At 48.1% G+C, this 12,361-nt stretch overlaps 1 protein-coding gene across 1 annotated transcript in view; it reads left to right on the forward strand.

Moving 5' to 3' along the window:
* The window catches only part of LOC8039649 (helicase domino), a 148,045-nt gene that overhangs the window by 92,240 nt on the left and 43,444 nt on the right, over positions 1-12,361 (forward strand). Inside the window, exons 30-32 of the mRNA XM_029974730.4 lie at positions 2,317-2,352; positions 2,433-2,592; positions 5,197-5,519. Coding sequence (XP_029830590.2) covers positions 2,317-2,352; positions 2,433-2,592; positions 5,197-5,519 — 519 coding nt within the window. The remainder of the gene's footprint in view (positions 1-2,316; positions 2,353-2,432; positions 2,593-5,196; positions 5,520-12,361) is intronic.

A 12,361-nucleotide genomic window follows, 5' to 3' on the forward strand; every position in this document is an offset into this window, starting at 1 on the left:
CCAATAGAATTAGGTGTTTCTTCGAAGGGTCGTAAAATGCCTGATGTCCCTTATACTTTTCTAAAATTTGTTGATTTAGTGGTTTCTCGTGATGTCCAGCCAATCTTTTTTTGAACAGTAAATACAGCGCCAAAAAACGACAGGACAAAGACGAGAGTAAACAGGACGAGGCGCAGGAGAGTAAACAGGAGCGCCTCGTCCTGTTTACTCTCGTCTTTGTCCTGTCGTTTTTTGGCGCTGTATTTACTGATCATGAACCAACTAGCCCGAATTTCTACTTTTTTTGAAGCCATACATTTAAATTTACTAACTGAAAATCGTGAGCCATTCCACTCTGTGGAGGTGGATGACCAGCAAAGCTGTTTAGCACACGACACAGACCCACCCCGAGGAGCTGGAGGAAACTAGACACGCGCGACGGGACTGCTATCTCGGGAGAGCGCAGGGAAAGGAAACTAGGCACGCAAGCGCTTGGAACGGCGACAAAGAGAGGGTGGTGCGAGCGTAGACATGGCCGACGCAGGTCGCACATTTACAAATCTTTGAGAAAACTTTATTGTCCACCAGAGAGTCTACTGATCTTGAAAATGGTGCCTATTGATAACTAATCTACTGAATAGATGATCTATTGCTACATTGCCGAAGCATCAAGGAAAGTGCAGGGAATGGTGTTCCACGTGCCGGCATCTGCAGCAGTAATTGTTCTAAAGCGAAAGCTTTAGAACAATTAGTGGCATCTTGCACGTGCGTTTGTCAATGCTTTATTTTAGTTATCTACTTTTATACGGGGAAAGCGAGCACGTGCCATGGTGTGAGCGTAGAGTTTTCTGTCGTGCACATGAAAAATCTGTGATACCCTAGCCATAAACAGCTTCACTGTAAAAGTTTATTACTCTAAAGTAATTAATGAATGAATCATACCAAACATTAATTTTCCCAAATGACATTAACTTTTTTTTTTGTTTTTTTTGTTTTTGTTTTGTGCGATGCATACTTTCTACTGGAACGATTTGACCAGCGTTTTGAGAAATGCCCTGTATCCTAGGGTAAAGTGAAGTACAGAGTTGTAACTATCTTCTATACCGTCTACTTTGAAGAGAAATTTCCACCTTTCTACACACTCGTATCTCCTTTGCATATATATATTTTCCTTCATTTATTTTTTGCTTGCCCCCTTTTTGCGATCATCCTCGGGCACCTTTTAAAAATTTTTTTAACCTTCTAAAAGTCTTACTCAAAATTGTGTGTGTAGCTATAGCTGACGCAGATATAGAAATGGATTGAGGTCCACCCACTTCTACCACTGTGTGGTAGTCAGCAGTCAAAATGACTCCCTCGGAATGCCCTTGCATTGAATTAGTTCCAGGTGTGTTCCTCGCTGCTTCTTGACCGGCCCCACCCAGAGCCACCCACCATATGCGAGGATCCGCTTGCCTTTTGTTGCACTCCCCGAAGCGCCCGCTGCCATAATTGATCATAGATGCAATGATTAGGGGGAGGACGAGTATGTAATTCAAAGAAATTGGAGTTTGGGCTGCATGCAGACAGCTCGATGCAGTGTGACGAAAGCAGCACTGGACACACAGGCCTAGTCTTATCTGTAGACAAGCACACTGTGCTACACCGTTGCCACAAACACAACGGCTTTTTTTTTTTTTTTCTTCATTTTATTTGGAAATGGTATTGGCGAGCATTAAATTTTTCTGTTAATGTTAGGACCCCGTACGAATACTTTCCACCACACTAGTAGTTTTGATGGCATGCCTTTTTTTTTTCTAGGGAAAAACTCGCAGAAGAGATTGGCCATCGCTAGTTCACGCTTAAAAATGCGTCAGAAGCTTCTCCAGCCACCGCTTCTCCGCAATGCACAAATGGTCCGCTTCAGAGGCGCACGTTACGCCGACATTGCATAACGCGTCGTGTCAGGCCAACCTCTTCTAACGGGTCTAGAAAGCGATTCGGTGCTGTGGCCGGTACAGGGTTGTTTATTTGGTACATTCTTAACATGTTTCCAACTATGGACAATTCCTGTAATAACCTTCTATGCACTGCCATATTTGTCTTGCTGCACCGAGGAATGTCTTCTGAGTATGTGCGGTAGCTCTCTTTTACGAAATATTAATGCATGCGTCCACGGCCCGGTGACTCAACATTTTTCGTGTGGGCGGTAACGCCGCATAAATGTGTAGGTAGCATTGCCTAGTGCCATCTTGGCAATGGCAGAGTTTAAGGGAATCTTCTCATTGCATATCTTCTTCTGTGGATCTCGTCGCGCCTCAGCGTGCCTCGATTAACTCTTGTCTCTCCTCTTCCCAGATCTACCTCTCCCTCAATGGACACGAACAGATGCCGGTAAGTGGGCTCTGCCCCGTACGTTGGACGGCATGGGGGGAAACGTGCGGGGGCTCAGTAGCTGGATCCCCCCGTTGCAGATCTGGGCTCCCCCGACTCCGCCCCAGGACGAGAACGACCTGTACATCGACTACAGCGTGGGGTTCCTGTACGAGCCCTCGGTTATGTCGGAGTCTAACCTGCCGGAGATCCACGTCAAGAAGGAGGCCAAGAGGCTCAAGGTGGACGCCCTCTCCACAGGTGGCTGCCCTTTGCTTCTTCTCTCTCGAGGGGTCCGGTCGTGGCACCGCGGTCCAACTCTTTCCTTCCCTTTGACTGTTATGTTGCTAGTTAAGCTGAGGAGGATGGTTTAAGCAAACTGTTTAATAAGCAGTTTGCTTATTAAACAGCTGCAGCCCAGCATCTGCTGGGCTGCAACAGATGCTACGAGCCATCCCAGCCAGCTTAACACTGCAAATGTATTGCTCGACCATGCACTTGTGCGTCGCTGGGCCCCACCCTAAGGTCATGTGACATTGTGCGGAATAGACCGGTTGACTCCTCCGCGGTCTATCGTAAGGTGAAGCTGGGTTTAGTCCCTCCAGATGTGGCTCACCCAAGGTCTGAGCTGTAAAGTAACTATCTCACGGTATAGTAGAAGCTGGTTGACAGTAATAAAGAAGTCTGTCGCTGGGGAATATGTTACAACCCTAAACCTTGGCCTATTGATAAGACGGGAAGTAATACTTGTGCAGCAATTTATTTTACGCAAACTTTCACAGCAATGGGAACTATCAGGTTTATTTAAATGGAGTCTGAAATTTTTTAAATAGTGGTATGCTTTATAATGAAAATTTGTCCATCCATTTGACCATGCGCACCCCATGGCAGGGCGTGTCGGCCCAACCAGTTTCGTTGTCGTTGGGTGCTGAGTCGTGCTATAATGTGATGTCACATGACCATGTCATACGACATCATCGTGTCACGCAACACAGTTACGACGCAATAGTGCCGCGAGACGTTTCGTGCCTTTTGAGCAAGTTTAAACAATCACTTTTTAAATACTGCCTTCCGTTCATTTTGAGACTTCAGAAACAAAAGTTGCTGTTAATTCTTTTTTTTTTTTTTTTTAGCTTCTAATTTAAATTAGGGGTCTATATATACTGTAAAGTCCTGAGAGAATGCCTGCCCCCAAGAGATCATTCATCCCATCTTTCTGGCTAAATATCTGTAACATAAAAATTCCTAAACATCGCCCACCCTCAATTCCCGTCGGACGTCACGTGATGTCCGCAGGTACAGTCTAATCTCGTTAATTCAAACTCGAGGGGGTCCAAAAATTTGTTTGAATAAAGCAGAGTTTGAATTACCGGGAGTTTCTTCTGATAGAAATGCATAGGATGGGACCAGCATGTTAGTTTGAATTATCCGGAAGTTTGAATTAAGAGAGTTTGAATTAACGAGATTCGACTGTATTGCATTCGCTGCGCCGTCGCCGTGCACCGCGCTGTACCGGTTCGTCTGATAAGCGAGTTCACAGTGGGTTCCCGCGTTTTGGTCTACTATCTCCGCGCGCAATATCTGCTCCTGTAACACGTGAGTTGTTCCTGCATATGCATTGCATCATGAAATGCGAATACTGCATCTGCGATATCCATTTCCGTGACATGAGAGTTTGTACCGAATTCTCGCGTTTTTGTCTGCGACCCGCGCACGTGATATCAATTCCCGTAACACGCAAGCTGGTCCTGCGTGTGTATTGCATCGTGAAATACGATTTTGCTGCATCCACGATCTGCGGTATTCGTTCCCGTGACATACGAGTTTGTGGCGGATTCCCGCGTTTTTGTCCACAATCTGCGCGTGCGATATGGGTTCCTGTGGCAGGCAAGTTTGTTGCGGGTTCTTGCATGTTTATTGCACCATAAAACTTGAATCTGCTGCGTCCGCGATTCACGGTATTCGTTCCCGTGAAATGCGAGTTCTCGGCACATTTCAGTGTGCCCTTCGCACGTTAAAACGCAAATCTGCTGCATCCGCAACCTGCGGTATCCTTTCCTGTGACACAAGAATTTGTCGTGAATTCTTCTGTGTTTATCGCATTGTGTAACACGAATTTGCAGTGTCCGCAATCTAGAGCATCAGTTACCGCATCACATGGTTTGTAGTGGGAAAATGCTTTGTAACCGAGAAAGTGAATGTAACAAAAAATTGATATTCATATCCATCTGTATAGGTATGCGCAGGCATTCATAAGCTAAACAGGTAATGAGGCATATAAACCGAGAGTGCATGAGCGATCGAGGTTGTACTGTACCTAAGTTACCTTAGTTAGCTATGGTTTCAGTGATTAAATACTTCCCAAGTTACAATAGAATTTCAATAACTCACTGTAGCATAGATATATTGTGAAGTAAGTTGGTAGAGAAATTGAGCATTATCAGGCATGTTCTGAAATGCTTGCCAAAATTGGAGGAAAAAAAATGAAGGTCCAGAAAAAGCCGTAAAGATAAATGCTGTGAACAACATAAGTGCTGTTTCTTTATAAACTAAACTTCTCATTGGATGGAGTGTTAGATTCTAACCTCACAGAGGTATGGTTGGTCCCTGTTTCTCTTTTAGATTTTTGCGAACTGTAGTCGAGGTAAAGGGGTGCTGTGGGGATTTAAGACTGTTCAAATGCTCCTTATGAAGCCCTTTGCAAAAGAGGGTCCCATGGCTGTATGGGGAACGGGAGATTTTTGGAAACAGTAGTTGGGGGAAAAGAGCTCAAGGGATTTGAGGTGGTTCAAATGCCTACTCCGACACACTACCTCGCATGCATGGGGGAGGGAGTGACCGCAACCCCTCTCCCCCCTCTCCCAGCGACAGCGTCCCGCAAGCAAAAGGCGCGCAAGGAAGACGCGGTGCACATCCCCAAGTCGCTGTTCGATCGTCCCACGGCGGCAATCCTCAAGATGCGCCGGGAGGCCAAGATGCAGAAGGTGAAGAACCTGATGGTGTCGGGCGGAGGGGGCATCCCCGGGGGCTCCACGGGGGGCCTGGCGGTGCCCAAGGCCCTGGTGGGGGGACCCCTGGCCGGGGTGCGGCCCCTCAACCCGGGGGCCTTCATGGCCGCACGACCCCTGGTGGACCTCTCCCAGGACACCCCAGAGTGGCTCATCCACGAGGACTGGGCAGCACTGCAGGTACGTCTGCACTCTTTAAAGGGGGTTTATCCTTGGCCCATTGAGCAGGGGTCTCAAACTTGCTTCCCACCGTAAAATACTGAGCACAGGCCCACCTTGGAACAAACAGCCACCTGCTACTTTTTAGATGTGTGGAAACTAAGCAGAGGACACACCAAGCGCCCACCCAAGACTTTTGAGACCCCGTATAGACGTTTGCAAGTACGGCCTCTGAGCGCTGCCACCTTGGTGCTGGTGGGGGTGGATCGTCTGATAGTGAAGCATTGCTGAGGCCCACCCACGGTTTCCAGACTGGCACCCAAACAAAATGTTTTCCATCCACAGTGGCCAGGCTAGTTGGGAAGTGCGGCTGCTTTCAAACCTCCATATTCTGTTTCACCTTACGATGAACAGGAGAGGATGTTAGGAGCCATCGAGCCCAATCCAATGCCGTGTAGGTGCCATGTGACCTTCAAAAGGGGCACAGTGGTGCGCATTGGGCATAGTCACGTGATACTTTCACAGCTCTGGTTTGGCTCGTAGTCCATTGTAAGGTGAGACGAAGTATAGCTAACCGTGATGCTCCTTTTTGTCAGCGCTCTCAGACCTAACAAGTGCCTATTCTTCTGTTTTTCGAGGTTATCTTCACATTTTGGGCGGGCACTCATTCGTGCTGTTTGCGGCAGGGACACAATGGTTTTCCATGCTCTCAAATTTTCTGGGCCGGACTTACCCTAAAATGGAGTATTTTGACCAGTTTAACCCTTTGCGGTCATGTGTCGGGCCACGCCCGACATCGAAGAAACGCGCTTCCGGTCCGGTGTCGGGCATTGCCCGACACTCGTTCCCGCGCCCTTTTAAACATGCTCCTTCGCTCTTTTTTGCTGGATTGGTGGCGCCATCTCTTGGAACGTTTATACACTTCACTTTTGAAAGGGTTTGAATTTTTTCTCATAGAGGGCAGTACTAATCCTAAACAGTCTAAACAACGGAGGAGCGTGCAAATTTCAACTTCGCTGCCACGAGGGATGGCTACGTTCCAGCCACGCTCATTTTATAGTAACTCTTCGCGTGATGTAGTTGAAAGTGACGACAATTTCAGTGAAGAGGACAACTATATCCCTCCGTCAGATGATGAAGAGACGTCCTCTGGTGATTTGAGCGAAAGTAGTGATGAAGATGAAACGACTGCTCAAGACAACAACCGCGGAGCCGCTCAGCCACAAGCATCGTCCTGGAGTTTGTACACAAACAATCTCCCGGACTTTCCTGTGCTAATCTTCAGTGTGAGTAATCCCGGATTACAAATTGGGCCCTCAGATCTTCAATCTGAGCTCCAGTTTTTTCAATTATTTTTTACGGATCAACTGATTGGAGAAATCGTTCACGAAACAAACCAGTATGCGTGCGAGAAGATTTCGTCTGCGGAACCTCTTGCAAAACATTCCATTTGGAAAAGCTGGGAGGACGTCACTGTCGATGAGTTCAAAGCATTTCTCGGAGTCCTTCTGAACATGGCTCTGAATCCCAAGCCAGATATCAAAGAGTACTTCAGTGAAGAAATTCTGAAGAAGATGCCTTTTTTTTCGACTGGTGTTCACCCGAACAAGATTTCTGCAAATTTTCTGGATGCTGCCTGTTTCTCCTCCTCCGCAAGGTCAATCAGGACAGCCGACACGTGGCAGCAAGGTGAGAAACGTTGTCAGCTACATTGATTCAAAGTGCAGAGAGCATTTCAAGCCCGGTCCGAAGATTTGCGTAGATGAGAGCACCGTGGGCTTTAAGGGGCGAGTCTCCTTCAAGTGTTACAACCCACAGAAGCCGACAAAGTGGGGCCTTCGGGTGTACGCACTCGCGGACTGCGGAACTGGGTATGTTTCTGCATTCGAGCCATACTACGGAGAGCCTCCCTCGGCCAGACCTTCCTTTCACTTGCTGAATCGTCCTTCACCTTCTCGACAAAGTGCAGTGTGCTTCACCTGGAAGGGGGTACCACCTGTACACAGATAGTCTTTATACGTCGCCAACACTCGCCGAGGAGTTGCTTTCGCAGGACGTCAAGCTGACGGGGACTGTGATGACCAACAGAAAAAATGTGCCGCAGCAGCTGAAGAAAAAGGTGAAGAAGGGTGACGTAGTTGCTTACCGACAAGGGAACTCGTTCATGGCCCTTGCTTGGCAAGATAAGCGCCAAGTAACTATGCTGAGCTCAGCTCACAACCCCTCGATGAAGGCTGTGACAAGAACTCAAGCTCATGGTCAAACTGTGACGCTCCAGAAGCCCATCGTCATTTGCGACTATACTGAAAACATGAGGGCAGTGGACCGAGCCGACCATTACTGCGCAAGCTATGCCTTCTCTCGGAAATCTCTCAAGTGGTGGAGGAAACTTTTTTTCTGGATGCTTGAAGTTTCCATTGTCAACAGCTACCTACTGATGAAAATGCAGATGGACTCAAAGGGACTGAAAGGGCAGAAACACCTGCAGTACCGTTGCAAGTTCATCGAGCAGCTTGTCGGGGACCTCCGAGTGCGACCTAAGAAAAGAGGTCCGGCATCCCAATCCGACTGTGAAGAGCGGCTAGATGGAAGGCAGCACTTTATCTACAAGCTGCCAGAACGCAGCAGCAAGGACTGCGCAGTGTGCAGTGACCGGAAAACTAAAGGGGGCAGGAGAGAGACAGTTTTCTTCTGCAACACCTGCAGCAAGCATCCCGGCCTCCACCCTGGAGAATGCTTCGAGAAGTATTACACACTGACGAAGTTCCGCTAGAAAACGTGAGAAAGCAGGAGCTCTGCAAAAATAAATATTTCATGTTACCTTTGTACGCCAAAATAATTTTATGTTTCCGTGGCCCGTGCATCCAAAATAGTTTCTGACTGGAACGACCATTAAGTTGGTCAGAGTATCTGACCGCAAAGGGTTAAACATCCTTTTAGAACCCTTTAGAGTTGCCCATTGATGCATAACCTTGAGCCGAACAGTCCCTAGTGTGTGTTATTGTTTATGATGTCTGCAGGCTTCCGCACCACATTATTGCACGAGTGCCGAGACCGGGACGAATTTCTCGGCCGTCCTTTGAGAAAGATAGGCGATCCTTGAGGTTAAAAAAATGAAAGCCGCTTACAACTTTCTGTAACGCCGAATTAGAGCGCAGCTCTTGAGGAGGAGGAGGGAAGGGCACTGGGGGGGGGGGTTAAACTAACCAGGGGGGGTCACGTGACCCCTAATGCCGATGATGTCATCACTGACGTCACTGATGACGTCATCAGTGACGATGACGATGCGGGTACCGATGACGTCATTAGTGACGTCACTGATGACTTCACCAGTGACGATGACGATGCGAATGTCGGTGACGTCGCTGATGACGTCATCAGCATAGGTCGGCATTTCCGAACCCACTCACTCACCATCACATCACTAATTACAGCAACATCCAAAAGTCACAGCCCTTCACATCACAAAGTACATCGACGTCCAAAAGTCACAGCCTTTCACATCACAGAGTACACCGACGTCTAAAAGTCACGGCCTTTCACATCACAAAGTACACCGACGTCCAAACGTCACAGCCCTTCACATCACAGAGTACACCGATGTCAAATATTCACGGCCCTTCACATCACAAAGTACACCGACGTCCAAAAGTCACGGCCATTCACATCACGGAGTTCAACCGGACAACAAACTCATCCCCATCACGTCACCTCAATCTCTGAACTCACAAAGTCATTCACCGTCACTTCACGAATCCGTCAAGTTCACGAAGTACTTCACCGTCACATCACGAATCCTATAGAGTTCATGAAGCATTCCCCATCCCATCACCGCCAGCTCTGAATTCCCAAAGTCGCTCACCGTCACATCACGAATCCGACAGAGTTCATGAAGCATTCCCCATCCCATCACCGCCAACTCTGAATTCACGAAGTCGCTCACCGTCCCATCACGAGCTCATCGAGTTCAGCAAGTCGTTCCCCTCACGTCCGTGAACTGATCCCGTTCATGAAGTCGTTCGACCGGTTCGACTTCACGGCCCTTCACCGAGTCACAGTCATTCACCGAGTCACAGCCATTCACCGAGTCACCGAGGTCACGGAAAGCGGCGTCGGCCCCTGCAGCCGCGGCCACCGCCACTGCCTCCGGCTCTCAGCCATCCTCGAAGTTCTTTCGCAGCGGCGCTGACGGCTCCAGATGTGTGTGTGTGTGTGTGTGTGTGGGGGGGGGGGGGGGGGGGGGGGTATTGGGCTGGGCCTGGCGACGCACCCTGCACTTGTCATTTTCTTTGTTTAGCTTGTTCCCTCTGGTTTTAGTTTTGTTGTCCCGTTTCTTTTATTTTCGTTTTGTTTCGCGCTTTCTTCATCGAGCGCGCATGCTGTGGAGAGCGAGCGGCTTCTTGACTTCCCTGCTCCGAACTTGTGAGATAAGGTGCTTGTTTCCGGGAGAGTTATTAGCCCCACGGATGCCCAGAACCAAAATGGCTGCTGGTTTGTGGGCGAGCGGTATTACAAAGGGTGGCATCACTCTAGCAAAGCGCACATGAAGGCTCCCTAGACTTCGCCTGGTTGTCGGCGTTGTGATTGTGGAGGGGACCCCACCTCAAAACCTTCTGGCCTGTCCTTTTTTTCTTCTCTTTTTCTTTTTTACCTTTTGTTGCGCACGGTTTTTTCTACGAAAAAAAAAGAAGGCGCTTATATTTTTGCCAACGACCGCTCACCGAGGGGGCAAAAAGGAGAGACAGACACGAACCTGCGTGCACGATTTTTGTGAAACATCTTACAAACATTAATACGAGTCCATATTATATGAACGAAGACGTTTTAGCGCATTAGAGTTTAGCGAATAGAGATCACATACGCGAGTCGACGTTTAGGCATTTGTAGGGGCGGCAAACTGGGCATCCAAACAGACCGCACCAGGCGGTCTGTTCAGAACGATAGCAAGGGGTGCTTCGCTATAGTTTGGGGAAAATAATATGAACTCAAGTTCGAGCGTCCATCGCCAAAGGTTCGGCAAGCTCGAAAACAGGACAGCGGCGGCCTTCATTTTATCTATTCGGTCAAATGAACGCCGCCATTCGCTCAAGTGGCATGCAATGAAACGTGGTGGGCCAGGTTTCGCTCGCTAAACCGTCGTTCGATCAGTACAAAATTGTTCTGTGTATTTTATCTTAATAATTATGATCCATGGCAACCAGCCTATCGTTGCCTACCTCACTTTACGTCGTAAAATAGCACGTTGATGTCACTTTCATAAGAGATACCATAATAACGCAGTACTTCACAGCCGACCGCTGAATCACCCGTCTAATATTTTGTCACGGATTTCATCATATATATATATAAAGTAGACATTCCAAAACAAGAGTCATCCATTCCCAAAAATTTCAGTGGACTGGAACTACCTTCCCACATCTGTTGCCACAATTGCCACTTACTATATGTTTAAAAATTGCCGTAAATAATCTATACAGCTCAGACTGAGCTCCAAAGTGTACAGCTTTGTTTTCTTCTAACTGCCGCTCACCTCTGTAATGCTGATGGCCCTGAGGGTATGTCAGTTAAACAAATAAATAAAAAAAGTAAGTGCCTCGCCTGAAAAACCTCTTAAAGAGGTCGCCTCTTTAAGAGGTTTGCAGCTTGCCGAAGCAATGAAATCTGAGTTTTATTCGAACCCGTTGGTCAGAGTACACCTCATCATTAATTAAACCACTCATTGGATCATTCACCTCAAAGCAATATGTTTACTTCCGAGCGTGTTCGTGTCGCTCAACCTACTTTGAGCGAAATGCAGTCGAGATAACTAATGATGGCGCTCGACTCCACTTTTCTCAGCTTTGAACCGAGGCGAGGCGCGCGACTCACGAGCGCCTCGCGCTCGTTGTTTTACGCCGGGGTTTGGTTGCGCATAGACTCGTATTATAGGTAGCGTACTGTGTTTTCGGAGTTCATGTTTGAATAGAATCGGAGCGTGTTTTTAGGAGTTTATTTTGTAGCGTAGTCTACACTGGCCGAGGTTGAGCAGTTTCGCGTGGCTTCTGGCGAGCCGTGCTGCGTATGCGCGAGGAGCAGTGACGTCACACGTGTCAGCACCGACTGGCCTACCTTCAAACTTTACCACAGTTCGACTAAACATCTGTTGGACAAAAAGTCAATCATTTGCTAAAGTCCGACGGGGCGGTGTTCGCGAATTTAATAGACTCGGAAACTTTATGGGACGCAAGTTCTTGAAGCGGGAATCTCTACGAAGCGTTTTATTAGAGGACAGAGTCTTCTAGTTTCACCCCTTGACATTGCTTTCAGTCAGGATGGCACGCGCTGTGCAATTGATTGGGAGCTAGTGCGCCACTTTCCGCGAGAACACCAGTAATGCAGGCGGCTGCTACCAACGGAGAAAACTGCGAATGACGAGGTCTAAAGTATCTAGACTTAAAGGGGCGGTGCAACGATATTCAATTGGAATGTTTTTCACTTTACATGAGCTACTGGCACGTGGTTCTCAAGGATACTCACACGCAACACCACTGGCCAAGAAACTCCTTTGTTGCGCTGTAATTTCGAGGACAAAACCGAGCGTTTTCATTCAATCTCTCCTTCGGAAAACCTGGTAACGTAGCTGGGCGGTAGCAGTACCGCCCAGTGACGACATGTGAATGCGGCTCATACTAGATTGGACCCGAGCATTGCGTGGACACTCGATTTGGGCTCGTGATAATCGATAGCTCGAGAAGCATTCGGGTATGTCCGGTGTCCAAGCGCTGCAATGACGAAAACAGCCGAACCATAACAATGTCTGGAACGCAGCGCGTGTCCTGTGCCTTGCCAACACCAGCGCGTGGCTATGATCAACACTGGCGGCA

This window comes from Ixodes scapularis, unplaced genomic scaffold (assembly GCF_016920785.2).
Source record: "Ixodes scapularis isolate PalLabHiFi unplaced genomic scaffold, ASM1692078v2 PGA_scaffold1__304_contigs__length_218370807, whole genome shotgun sequence".
NCBI lineage: Eukaryota > Metazoa > Arthropoda > Arachnida > Ixodida > Ixodidae > Ixodes > Ixodes scapularis.